Genomic DNA, 13,935 nt, shown 5'->3' with positions numbered 1-13,935 from the left:
ACATACTGATCTAGTGAATCTTGTCAATGATGTGTTTTCAAGAAGTAACTATTACTATATAATGTAATCACAAGGAAGATGTTTCATGTATAATTTTTTTAAAAACAAAATAAATTTCCTTTTTGGAATGAGATACAGCATATTAAAAAAAATCTATTGATTAATGATAGTTCCAATATATGCTTATATAGTTCCCACGAGGTCTTCCATCTCAGGAGATAAGAAGGTCACCCATGATTTTACTTCAATTTTATATTCCTATATTATGAACTGAGAGACTTATCTGCTTTCTAGAAACTTAGATACAAAAGTTCCACACTTTATGACTTATAGGATATTTATATAATAATTATTTTTCAAAAATAATGCCATAGCATTCATTTAACTGTACTAAACAAGTCCAAATTCTTTTGTATTGGATTTATAAATTATTTAAAATGCACTGAAAGCAAATTAATCATTTCATATACACACATATCTACCACACACACACACATACATACACACACACACATTTGAGCTTGTTAAATTAGTTAATTTTGGGGTGATGTTAATAACCCAAGATCTGATCTTCTATGAGCTAATTAATTTTTAAGTCAATTGGTCTTTTTAAAAAAAATAGATCTTTTTATTTTAGAATAGTTTTAGATTTACAGAAAAGTTGCCAAGATCGTGTAGAGTTCCCACATACTCTGAATGTAGATGTTAAGATGTTATATTAGTATGATACATTTATCACAACTAATGAACCAATAGTGATAACATTAAGTAAGGTTTGTACTTTTTTTTGGATTTGTTTAGTTTTTATCAACTGTTCTTTTTCTGTGTCACAATCCCATAAAGGGCCACATTACACTTAGTCATCAAATCACCTTAGGCTTTTCTAGACTGTGACAGTTGTTCAGACTTTTCTTGTTTTTGACGATATTGATAAACCAATATTTGTTATATGACAAGAATGCATTTCAATTCATAGAACACATATACAGCACAATTTTTCATGTCTCTGGTTGTACACAAAGTACTGTCACACCATTCGTGTCTTCATATTTGTACTTGAGGGTAATGATGTCCATCTCATTCCACTGGTTGGGTCTTTTCTAATGACCCTGAATTTGAGTTTGTCTGATGTTTTGCTCGTTGGTCTGGTGTTATATTTTACGGGGAAGATGACCAGAGGAGATGTGCCATCCTCATTATGTTAAATGTGCATGTAATCAACATGACTTATCACCAATGATGTTAACCTTGACCAACTGTAGGCAGTGTCTGTCAGGTTTCTCCAGTGTAAAGTAATTTTTCTTCCTTTGCATATGTCAGTTAATTTTGATCACAGAACTGAAGTATGTTTTATGTTGTTTGTTTTTTACAGTAATGGGCATTGAACCCAGGGTCGCTTTACCACTGAGCTAGATCCCCGCCCCTTTTCATTATATTTTGAGATGGGGTTTTGCTAAATTGCCCAGACTGGCCTTAAACTTGCAATCCTCTTCCCTCAGTCTCCTGAGTTGCTGGGATTACAGGTCTGAGTTGCACACCCAGCTGTTTATTTGTTTGTTTTCTCCCTGAGATGGGAGTCTCACTATGTTGCTCCAGACTGGCCTTCTTGGTCACTGGGACTTCAGGCTACTGCACCTGGTATTAAAGAACTGTGCTTTTTTCTTTTTTGTCTAGTCAATCCTCCAGTTTAATCTGTCAACTTGCAAATTGATACTCTAAGCCATGATGAAAATAGGGCAAAAGAATAAGGCTTAGTAAAAAAAAAAAAAGTTTATAGAACAAAAGCAACTCAAAGCATATGATCTTTCAGTATATTACCACCCTATTTACTACTGCTGCTGTTTACAAATTACTGCAAATTTAGTCTCTTAAAATACAGAGAAGGATATGGGGCTAAAAATAAGGATTAAGCGAGCCTGAATATCAAAGTGTTCTCCCACCCACCTCCCAAATGCCTGCAATTAGCTTATACTTCTGATAGTTCATCTCACTATTCTATAGGTCAGAGTGTAAAATGGTTCATACCTGGGGTAAAATCATGCTGGCAGGGTTATCTGGAGGTTTTTATAAGATACCATTTCCTTGTCTTTTTTAGAACATAATAGCTGCCTGCATTCCTTGGTGTGTGGCCCCCTCCACCTTCAAAGCTGGCAATGATAAGTCAATTCTTTCTTACACTGCACCCCTCTTTTACTTTTAAGGACCCTTATGATTACATGGGACCCACCTGAATATATCATACACCTCAAAGTCCCCTGAGCCATTTAATGTAACATATTAAGTTTCTGGTGATTCAAATGTGGACATCTTGTTCTGGCTATCATGTAGTTTTATCTCTACTAAGTGGCTTCTCAAACAGCTGGCCCCTGTAAGCACCCAAGACTTACTTTTCCTATGAAATAGACTTTGGAATACTGTGTTTATTGTAAAAAAAAAAAAAAAAAAACCAAACATATTCTCTCCTAATATGACTCTTTCCTTTATGTATCCAAACATCAGGTATAAGAAATCAATAAAGAAGTTTTTACTAAGAAAAATTTAAGAAGACACTTTAGTCACCTGATCCTCTGCTCTCACAGTTAGTGTGTCCTGGTTGAGAAGATGTGTTACTCGTTTGACATCAAGTTGAAGAAATTCATCAGTTTTGTAAACTTCAGTAAAATGCTGATGAATAAAGTCATCTGCTGTTGCTTTCAATTCAGGACAGTCCAGACACTCTGCAAGCACACTTATACCTAAACATGGAAAGAAAATATATGAACAGAAAATCAAAGCATTCGACAAAATACAGCACCCCTTCATGTTCAAAACACTAGAAAAACTAGGGATAACAGGAACATATCTCAACATCCTAAAAGCTATCTATGCTATGCTAAGCCCCAGGCCAACATCATTCTAAATGGAGAAAAATGGAAAGAACTCCCTCTAAAAACTGAACAAGACAGGGATGCCCTCTTTCACCACTTCTTTTTAACATAGTTCTTGAAACACTGGTCAGAGCAATTAGACAGATGAAAGAAATGAAAGGGATACAGATAGGGAAAAAAAGAACTCAAATTAGCACTGTTTGTAGATGATGATTCTATACCTTGAAGACCCAAACAGTGCCACCAGAAAACTTCTATAACTAGTAAATGAATTCAGCAAAGTAGCAGGATACAAAATCAACGCCTATAGATCAAAGGCATTTCTGTACATCAGTGAAAAATCCTCTGAAAGGGAAATGAGGAAAACTACCCCATTTATAATAGCATCAAAAAAATAAAATATTTGGGAATCAACTTAATGAAAGAGGTGAAAGACCTCTACAATGAAAACTACAGAATGCTAAAAAAGAAATTAAAGAAGATCTTAGAAAATGCAAAGATCTACCCTGTTCTTGGATAGGCAGAATTAATATTGTCAAAATGACCATACTACTAAAAGCACTATACAGATTTTATGCAATTCCAATCAAAATCCCAATGACATTCCTCAAATAGAAAAAACAGTCATGAAAAATAAGAGACCCAGAACAGCTAAAGCAACCCTTATCAAGAAGAGTGAAGCAGGTTACATCCCTATACCAAACCTTAAACTATACTACAGAGCAATAGTAACAAAAACAGCATGGCATTGGCACCAAAATAGACTGTAGACCAATGGTACAGAATAGAGGACACAGAAACTACCCTACATAATTACTGTTAATTTATATTTGACAAAGGTGCCAAAAATGTACATTGGTGAAAATATAGCCTCTTCAACAAATAATGGGAAAATTGGAAATCCATATGCAACAAAATGAAATTAAACCCCTATCTCTCACCATGTACAAAACTCAACTCAAAGTGTATCAAGGACATAGGAATTAAACCAGAGGCACTGCATCTATTAGAAGAAAAAGGAGGCCCTAATCTTCATCATGTGGGATTAGGCCCCAACTTCTTCAATAAGATTCCTATAGCACAAAAATTAATATCAGGAATCAATAAACAGGATAGATTCAAACTAAAAAGCTTCTTCTCAGCAAAAGAAATAATCAGTGAGGTGAATAGAGCACCTACTAATTGGGAACAAATTCTTACCAGATACACAACAGAGCACCAATCTCTAGAATATATAAAGAACTCAAAAATCTTAACACCAAAAACAAAACAAACAAACAAAAAAACCCAAATAACCCCATCAATAAATGGGCCAAGGAACTGAACAGACATTTCTCAGAAGAGGATATACAATCAATCAACAAATATATGAAAAAATGTTCAACATCTCTAGCAATTAGAGAAATGCAAATCAAAACTACTCTAAGATTTCATCTCACTCCACTCAGAATGGCAGCTATTAAGAATACAAACAACAATAAGTGTTGGCAAGAATGTGGGGGAAAAGGCACACTCATATATTACTGGTGGGACTGCATATTGGTGCAGCCAATATGGAAAGCAGTATAGAGAATCCTTGGAAAACTGGGAACAGAACCACCATTTGATCCAGCTATCCCACTCCTCAGTCTACACCCAAAGGACTTAAAAACAGTATACTACAAGGACACAGTCACATTAATGTTTATAGCAGCACAATTCACAATAGCTAAACTGTGGAACCAACCTAGATGCCCTTCAGTAGATGAATGAATAAAGAAACTGTGGTATATAAGGAATGGAATATTATTCAGCATTAAAAGAGAATAAAATCATGGCATTTGTAGGTAAATGGATGAAGCTGGAGAATATAATGCTACGTTAAATTAGTCAATCCCCAAAAACCAAATGCCAAATCATTTCTCTGATTTAAGGATGTTGATCCATAATATGCTGGGGGTGGGGGGATGGGGATAGGGCAAAGGAGAAAAGGGGAGGAAGGAGAAGGAAGGGGACATCAGGGTAGGAAAGATGGTGGAAAGCAATGGTCATCATTACCTTAAGAACATGTAAGAGGACATGAAGGATGTGACTCTACTTTGTGTACAACCAGAGATATGAAAAATTGTGCTCTGTATGTGTAATATGAATTATAATACATTCTCTTGTCATATATAACCAATCAAAATTTTAAAAAAGAAAAATCAAATTGCATTAAAGATAAAGCATGACTTCAGGAAGATATGACTAAATTTCATAAATCTGAATCCTTCTTTGTTCCTTTGTCTACGCTTTGTACCAATATTACTGTCTATGTTTGGCTAATTTAATATTTTGTAGGAAAAGCCTCCTTCATTGTTTTTCACACTTTTCTTGGTTATTGTTAAATATTTTCTTGCAAATCAATTTAAAAATAAATTAACATACTCTACTTTTTAAAAATCCTGATATAATCAATTAGGATGGTTCAGAACTTGTGAATTACTTTGGGGATGATGGACTTCTGTAACATGGAGAAATTCCACTTAAGAACATGACATATATCAAATTACATTCTGACAAATATATTCATAATGTTTATTTAAATTTTATGATCTCTTATGTAAATACACAATTTTATTCAAATAGGCCTTATGTATTTCCTCTTCAGCCTTTCCCTAGCTATCTTAATCTTCATTTAGCAGGGAGTTTCCCTGTTAATTGGATACTTATGTTCCATATCAGGACTCTGCAAAGTATTGTCCATGGACCAAATCTAGACACAAGAGCTTGGTTTTTATCCTATGGTCAGCACATAAGAATGAAAAAAAAAAAGCAAAATTAAGCATCATTCTTAAATGGCTATTGAAAAAAATATATAGGAAGAAGGGAAGAAGAGTAGAATGAAGGTGAAAGAGGAGGATGGGAACAACATATGGCTCATAAAGCCTAAAATATTTATTATTTATTTTCTGGCCCTTTACAGAAAAAGTTTAACAACTCCTCTTCTGTATAAAACCACTGGTTATTTATTTATTTATTTTTTGTATGTCCTTTTTTGTGGCAGACCTCCCAATGATTTTTCTTTCATATTTCAAGCTCATGTTGTCTTCAGATAATGAGTTTTGATGCTTTCATATTTACACCTTAAAAGTTCTTATCACTGATATCTGCTAACCAACTTGTTGGATCTGGTGGCATTTTCTATTTCCTTTTTAGAAATGGGCTGACTTATGCCATGGCATGCTGAATGCTCATAATGAAAAGTCTGCTTTATCTATACACTTCTGCTCCCACCAGGGAGATGATATTTCACTAAGAACTATTTTTAGTTTAAGAATTTATTTATTATTATTTTTTGGTTACTGGGGATTGAACTTAAGGGTACTCAACCACTGAGCAACACTGCCAGCCTATTTTGTATTTTAGTTAGAGACAGGGTCTTAGTGAGTTGCTTAGAGCCTTGCTTTTGCGGAGGCTGGCTTTGAACTCGTGATCCTCCTGTCTCAGCCTCCCAAGCTGCTGAGATTACAGGTATGCACCATGGTGCCTGGCAAGAGTTTATTGTTTTAAACATCAGGAATAGGTACTGAAATCACAAAAGTACTATCAGCATCTGTTGCTAAGATTTGAGGTATTTATTTCTCTTATAGGTTGTTAGTAAATTAAGAGGTTTCTTCACGCTAAAGAAAAAGTGTCATTTCTAAGTAAATATCTAGTCACAAAGCATTATTACTATTATTTTAATTAATAAACTATTTTTTTAGAGTAGTTTTAGGTGCACAGCAAAACTAGGGAAAGTACAAAGTTCCCTATACTCCCTTGTCCCCCCCCACACATAACTTTATAGTCATCCTGCACCAGAGCCAGAAAGGATTTTCTAAAGAACATTCATAGCCAGGAGCTGTGGCATGTGAATACTGTATCTATTCATGAGGCTGAGGCAAGAGGAATTAACAAACAAACAAACAACAACAAAAATAATGCTTCTAAATGAAACTGAAGTTTTATGTATGTTTGTACATGCACATCTTACATAGGTTTGTTGTTTGATGTTGGCATTATGGTGATCTTATCCTAATAGAGTAAATGAACTGGGACATTTTCTATCCTTTCCATGATTTAGAACACTTTAAATAATATGACCATCATTCCATGGAAGCTTGAAAGATTTAACCCATAAAATCACAAGGCATGGAGCATTAATTGAGAACAGTGTTTTACTTTTTCAACTGTTTGAGGTTATCAGTTTCAGATTTTCTGCTTTTGAAATCAATTTTAGTTACTGACTTTGCTTTCTTATCTACAGTTCCAATTCTTGATATTGTCCTTTGATACTTTCTTCTTGATCAGAGTTATTAAGGTTATTTAATATTGTTTTAAAAAATTAGTTTTTGTCTTTCTAATCAAGTCCAATCTATAGTTTTATTTTCTATATCATTAATTTATATTTTAAAGAATCTTATTTTCATCTCTTTGAGAAGGACGCTTATATTATGAACGATCAAAATTTAATGCATTTTTTTGGAAAACATATTTATTTATTTTAGTTTTAGTTAGACACAATATCTTTATTTTATTTATTTATTTTTATGTGATGCCAGGCAAGTGCTCTACCGCTGAGCCACAACCCCAGCCCAGGAAAACATTTTGAGATTATTAATTTTCTTCCAAGAAATACTTCAGTTACATTCCAAGGTCCTGATTTTATTATGTCCTTATCATATGTTTCTATATCACCTCTACATTAATTTTAAATACCTCCTTTTAAAGTACTTTTCTAAATAATTCTTCAGTTAAATTTTCAAGTGCTGAGAATGGGGTTGAAGAAAACAGATATCCCTTGTGTTTAATTTCTAGTTTTACTGCACTATACTTAGGGAGTGGGAGTTGTATTTCTTCTCTTTGAGGTACTGCAGAATCTATTTCTGGTGATCAATATTTGTAAATACTTCAAGGAAATCCTAAAACAATCTGTGTTCTCTGATCCACTGAGTAAAACACTTTGTGCTGTTTCACTAGGTTTGTATTATCCTTATATTTTTTTTAACTTATTTTTGTGATTTCTAGGGAATTCTTTGAGTTACCCATTAGTCTTTCCAACAAATTTACCCTTTAAACCAGCAAAAATCAGTTTATTTTGCTTGCAGCTAAGATAATCAGCATATCCCTATTAGAGCTATAGACCTCTCTCACTTGGCTTCAGTAGTTCCTCTGATAAATTTTCAGAAACATAGGTGATTATTTACTATTTCTTTATAATCTCCCAAATGAATAATGTCTTAGAACACAACTCTTTCTTTTCCCCCTCTCATTTGCAAACTTTATGCAATTATTATTTTATTTTTTCGTACTAGGGATTTAACCTAGGGGCACTTAACCACTGAGCTACCCTTTTTTATATTTTTATTTAGAGACAGAGTCTCCCCGAGTTGCTTAAGACCTCACTAAGTTGCTGAGGCTGTCTTTGAACTCTCAGTCCTCCTGCCAAAGCCTCTCCAATTGCTTGGATTACGGGCGTGTGCCACCACACCTGGCTATTATCTTCTAACTTTAGGGTTAGAAAAAAAAATCTATTATTTATTGTAATTGTATGGGGTCAATGATGGTTCTTCTGATCTGGACTACTTGCCTTATCTCTGCTGTCAGCTGGTTGTTTGGCAGAGGCTGAATGGTTTAAACTGATCTCATCCACATATTTGGTAACAGCAGGCTAGTTGGTCTTGTGACTATCAGGTAGAAGAGCTCAACTCTGTTCCAAATAGTTTCTTTTTGTGGCAGAAGAGTTCCCAGCAGAAAAGGGCAAGTTCTAATGTACAAGCATTTTTCAAGACTTTGCTCACATCAAATATGTTAATGCCTCACAGCCTGAAGCAAGTCATATAGCCACATCCAGATTACACAGACGGAAAACAAGCTCTACCTCTTGATGAGAGAAACTTCAGAGTCATATTGCAAAGGGATGGGTATATATGTACAGGGATGGAAATAATTTTGCCCTTTTCTGATAATCCATCATACTGTCTCTCTCTGAAAGTTGGTAATTTTTTTTTTCTTATTGTGGTAAAATACAAATAACATAAAATCTACCACAGGTTACCATCACTACTATCAAGTTTCAGAATATTTTCATCATCCCAAATGTAAGGTCTCAATCTTTGAAGATTAAAAAAAAAAAAAAAAAAATCACTAGGATATATCTAAGGGAGGATTATCTTAGAGGCTATTTATAAATGATCAGCTTGGTACATCATAAAACTTAGTCAAAGTAATGTTTTTAAAGTCCAAATAAGTTTTTTCTAGATTTTTCTTTGATTCTTGCTTTTCCTCCATCTGTTCCTTCTAAAATTCCTACTTCACATTAGTGTTTCTACATCTTCCTATCCTTTCACTAATGGCTTTCTTTGAATTTTTATTTTGTACTATAAGGCAGTTTCCTATTTGATCTTCTTTTCAATTTGATTGGATGGCAAAAACTGGAAAACAACTCCCTTTGAATATAATCCTAAATTCCCTTTCATTTCTTCATTAAATTTGCCTGTAGGAACTACTCATTCTGGCTGTTTAGCTTGATTTATATCCTTTAAAACTACTGGGTTTCCTTAAACTTTATATGAGTTTTGCCCAATTCAATCTGCTGCCATGGGTTCCATTAGTACTTGTGAAAATCAGATTGTTGGGATCTTATGGGAAGCAGGGAATTGATAGATGGTAAAAACTAGGTCAGGAGTTTTCCATTGGGTTGGCAGTGTCAACCATACTCAGAGCCACAAAGAAGGCAGGTAGAAGCAGTTCCTCTAGTTACTTGGTATTATGCTTGGCTCAGCTGTATTTGTCCTAGGCTTAGAAGAAGATCAGTCCTGTTTCTGGGTGCTGGGCTATCCTTCCTCCCAGCTTTGTAAAACAATGACGACCAAAGGCATCCAGAGGCAGAATACCTAAATGGTCTCCTCAGGAGCCCAAAAGCCTAAGATGTGTTTAGCATGAACTCACTACAGGTTCAAAACCTTACTTGGCGCTATCACATCTATTACCAGTGTTTCAGCCATTTTTCTTTAGAGTGCTAGGGATTTAGGGAAATATACCTAAGCCATCATCTTCCCAAAACATTTTAAAAGCAATTCCCTTCTTTAAATACTTTGTATTAGAATGTATATTTATTTAAGGGAAAATAAACATCAGGAATTTAAGGTTTATTGATGAATAAAGCCCCAAAACTATGGCAAAGAATGAGTCTCATCCCAGAGTGTGTCTATTGCATAGATTTATTTCCTAACACAAGGGCATTTTTCACTATGCTGACCCATGACTACCTTTTTAAAAAATTCTATCAGTATGTTCACCTGCATAACTGTTTCCCCTTCTGCTCTATCAAGTTCAATTCCTTTTCTAGATACTAGGCTGAATCTCATTTTTATTCACTTTTCCTGGCTTTTATTCTTCTCTGAAATTACTCTGCTTACTTTTCATCTATGTTCCAAGTTTTCTCTCTGTGCTCACAGTAAGGGTCTGTGAAGGAAGGAGTACCAAAGTGCCCAGGAGGAAGGAAGACTAGAAAAAAGAGGGGCAGAGGAGGCTTGCAAAAATTCTGAGGCATCTCTCCAGGAGGCCTCCACCCTGGCTGTTGATTCTTGACATCAGCATTCATTATCTTTTTTTCTGGGTCAAAATCTTAGCACTGACTAATTTCCAGAGGCTCTATTTCCTTGATTTCAGTTTTCTTTCTTCCTTGTTTTCCTAGCACTCCTACCTTCTTCCCTTTCCTTAAAGGTTCTGAATTACATTAAGGGTAAGAAAATGTAATTACAAATATATGGTTTCATTCACTGCCTCTTGGGATCATTTCAAAGTGGAAAACTGACAGATTTTCTCTTATCAAATATAAAAGGCTCCCTTTATTGACGTTTCCTAATGGAGAATGCCAGTTCCTCAATTAGCACCTTAATTTATAATGTTTATGTGTTTTAGTATAAACCAGCATATTTGCCACTGTGGAAGGGCAGCATGGTGTAGCAGCTAAGAATTAGATTACTTGAATTCCAATCCTAGCTCCTTCATGTATTGGCTATGTGGCCACAGTCAATTTTTACCTCTAATTTTTAATCTGTGACAGACTTTGGCATACCCATAAGTACTTAAATAAAAGTAAACATTCATGTTTATCATATGCCATACTACCCATAGATACAATCATTATTCCTTGTTCTTGATATATGAAAACTCATTATAAAAACTATTTTACATTTTGGGAGATGCTGATACAACTAAGCCATAAATGCTGATACAACTCAGCCACAACTGAGCTGTGGATACCCAGGCTAATAGGTATCTTACTAAGCTCCTCTTAAAATGTGATCACTAGAAAACATTCTAGTGGATAAAGGTTAAATAAGGAACTTGCAATCATTTTTTTCTTCTTCTTCTTTAATAAAATACACAATCAAGATTTTTTTTTCAAAACAGGAATCTGGCATTTCTTACCAAGACAATTTGAAGCATCAACTTGTTCTTTCAAAAAATCAACACACATTTTCTTCACAGGTTCAATCTGGTACTGGTTTGCTGCATCTAACAAAGACTGAACATTGTTGCTGTTCACAGAAATTCTGCAAATAAATAAGTTAAGGTGAACACTAATTTCCCCCAAATTTTAAATATTTAAATAATATTACTGTAAATTGTACCCTCATATGGCATGGGACCTTCAAACTCCACCATGCTTACAGTTTTTCATTCTGAAGAATCTAGAGCACACTAATTTGTTACAACAATGCTTTGCTATGGTAGATCTCAATGCTGTTCCCTTAACATAGAAATGATTCTTCTTGACTCACCTAGCTGTATAAGCGAATTCCACAAGTTGTTCAATAATGTCAGGTTCAGCATCTTTGAGTTCTACTTCAAAGGATTTTGATTCAAGCATGTTAGCTAAAATGAAAAGGAGAAATGTAAATGGCCCCAGTACCATCACAAATTTAATTGAAGAAAGAGACAGTATTCGGGTCATATTAAATATGTAGAAGAAGAATAGCAGGACAGATCTACTGGAAGAAAATACCTCAGGCAAGCCATCGTTCCTATAATAAATACAAAATAACTTTCAACAGTTGAGGTATACCATAAATTAATCTAAGAACTTGCTAAAGTCAAGTGAACAGACATAAAATTAGATTTAATTTTCCCCCAACTCCTCAAGTAACTCAAGAGCACTCTGAGGAACAAAACAGCTCTAACATAGCTGGAACAAACATATATGAACAATGATAACTACAGTCATCTATCACTTGCCAAACTCTCATTCCTCCTAAAAACCCTGGGAGCTAGAACCTAGGTAGCTAGAACACCATTATTTCTGATTAAGATTATAAAACAGTATTAAATAGAGAAATCAGGAGTTGGACCCAGTTCTCAACTTCAAATTCAAGTTTCTTTACAATATACTGTATCTCATTTTTCTTTTCTTTAACTTGCTAGATTAAATGTCACTGAAAAAGTGCTGCTCATTTGCCTCTCCACGTGAAGTTAAGAAGAAAACTGGGGATGTGGGGATGCAAGCTCAGTGCAGAGCACCTGCTAAGCATTATGAGGACCTGGATTCAATACCTAGTACTTCAAACAAACAAATAACAAAGAAAACCCTGGGCCTTCAAGTTGAAGCCTATCTTTATCACCAAACGCATCTGAAAGGCCATTTTTCCTTTGCTCAATCATCACATAACCACTTTTCAGTCTCCTCACTGCTCTATAGCTCTAAATCTGAAGTGCTTTAAAAACTAACTAGGAAAAACGACATATTTTCTCTTAGGGTCCCATCTAATTCTCATAGAAGAAATAACGGCATGATTTACCTTTAGATACTTACTTGTGAACATTAAGTTAAAAAAATGACTGGCAGCAGCAAGGACAACTCGATGAGCAGGTATCTTTCTTTCCTGGACCATGAGGATCACATCACACAATGTTTTCTAATCCAAAAAAAAAAAAAAAAAGTATAAAATTAAAAGGGGCTCACTGAGCCTAGTTTAGTAATGCATATAAAACATGGGCTTACCATATGCATTATCTCTATTTTCTACTTAAATCCAATCTTTTTACAGCACAGAATTTGTTTGTAAGACATACTGAGGAAGGATTTACAGAGTTGCTGCAATGTGGTATCAAAATTTGGTGCTGAGGTTCCCATGAGAAGAAAATGTTCCTCATAACCAGAAAAAAGAAGTCTACTAATCTTTCAGGGAAGCAATTTTTTTCTTTTTCTTATTCTGACACAAACCCAAAGTGTTTCTCTTGGTGAGCTTTTCTGGGAGAAATTAAATGACACACTAGCAATGCCCTGACAATTTTTCAAATATAGCAATCTGTTTTTATGTTTTTTTCCTCAAATATGTATTCATGATAAAATCCAGAGCAAACATGGTATTTCCCAAGAAAATAGCCTTCACAGCTCTAACTTGAAACAGAAACAGTGCAGAATACACAGAGTAGATGAACCAAATGTCCTTTGAGCAATCTTTCCTTAAATAACTCTTCTCTCAAACTCACTTCTGATAGAAGCTGGAGAGCAGCCAGTTTTAAATTATGATTTCTGACAAGGGCCAAAACAGTATCAACTCTAGCCTGATGAAAGAAGGAATATTCAGAGTAAATATTTGATTAAAACATTGGGAAAATGGACTTATGAATTAAGGTTAGTTATAAATAAGTGAGTTTTAAGGAAAAAATGTCCTTTTTGTTAAATAAAATTTCAATTTTTTAATGAAGCTAAAGATATAATGTATAGGTTAGGCTCATAGAAAATTTGGTGTCTACATGTGTCTAGGTGTCTACATGTCTTCTAGGCACTAGGAATGAGGCAAAAATATATTTAGAACAAAAATAACTTATCATAAAACTAAAAATGGCTTAGTAGCTCAGAAGATTTGGCGTTTGCAAATTTTAAGTACTTAACTAAAATTATTAATATAGTTTCTTAGAAACTATATTACTCTTTGCTATTTCCTTCTTTTTGTTGTGAATAAAAATCCAAATAAGATGCTAATGCTTATAATGAGAGAGAAAACAGGCCCCAAAGTAAATCAGATCATATTAGATCACAGAGACCTCATACAGG

The 13,935-nt window shown here is 34.5% G+C and overlaps 1 protein-coding gene across 1 annotated transcript in view; it reads right to left on the bottom strand.

The window, feature by feature from the left end:
* The window catches only part of Klhl7 (kelch like family member 7), a 56,801-nt gene that overhangs the window by 31,496 nt on the left and 11,370 nt on the right, over positions 1-13,935 (bottom strand). The window contains exons 2-5 of the mRNA XM_027932744.3: positions 12,688-12,790; positions 11,660-11,753; positions 11,307-11,431; positions 2,560-2,735 (exon numbers count right to left, since the gene is read on the bottom strand). Of these exons, the coding sequence (XP_027788545.1) occupies positions 2,560-2,735; positions 11,307-11,431; positions 11,660-11,753; positions 12,688-12,790 (498 nt within the window). The remainder of the gene's footprint in view (positions 1-2,559; positions 2,736-11,306; positions 11,432-11,659; positions 11,754-12,687; positions 12,791-13,935) is intronic.

The sequence above is a fragment of the Marmota flaviventris genome, chromosome 1 (genome assembly GCF_047511675.1).
Source record: "Marmota flaviventris isolate mMarFla1 chromosome 1, mMarFla1.hap1, whole genome shotgun sequence".
Taxonomy (NCBI): Eukaryota; Metazoa; Chordata; class Mammalia; order Rodentia; family Sciuridae; genus Marmota; species Marmota flaviventris.
This window is presented reverse-complemented; position numbering and strand designations above follow the sequence as displayed.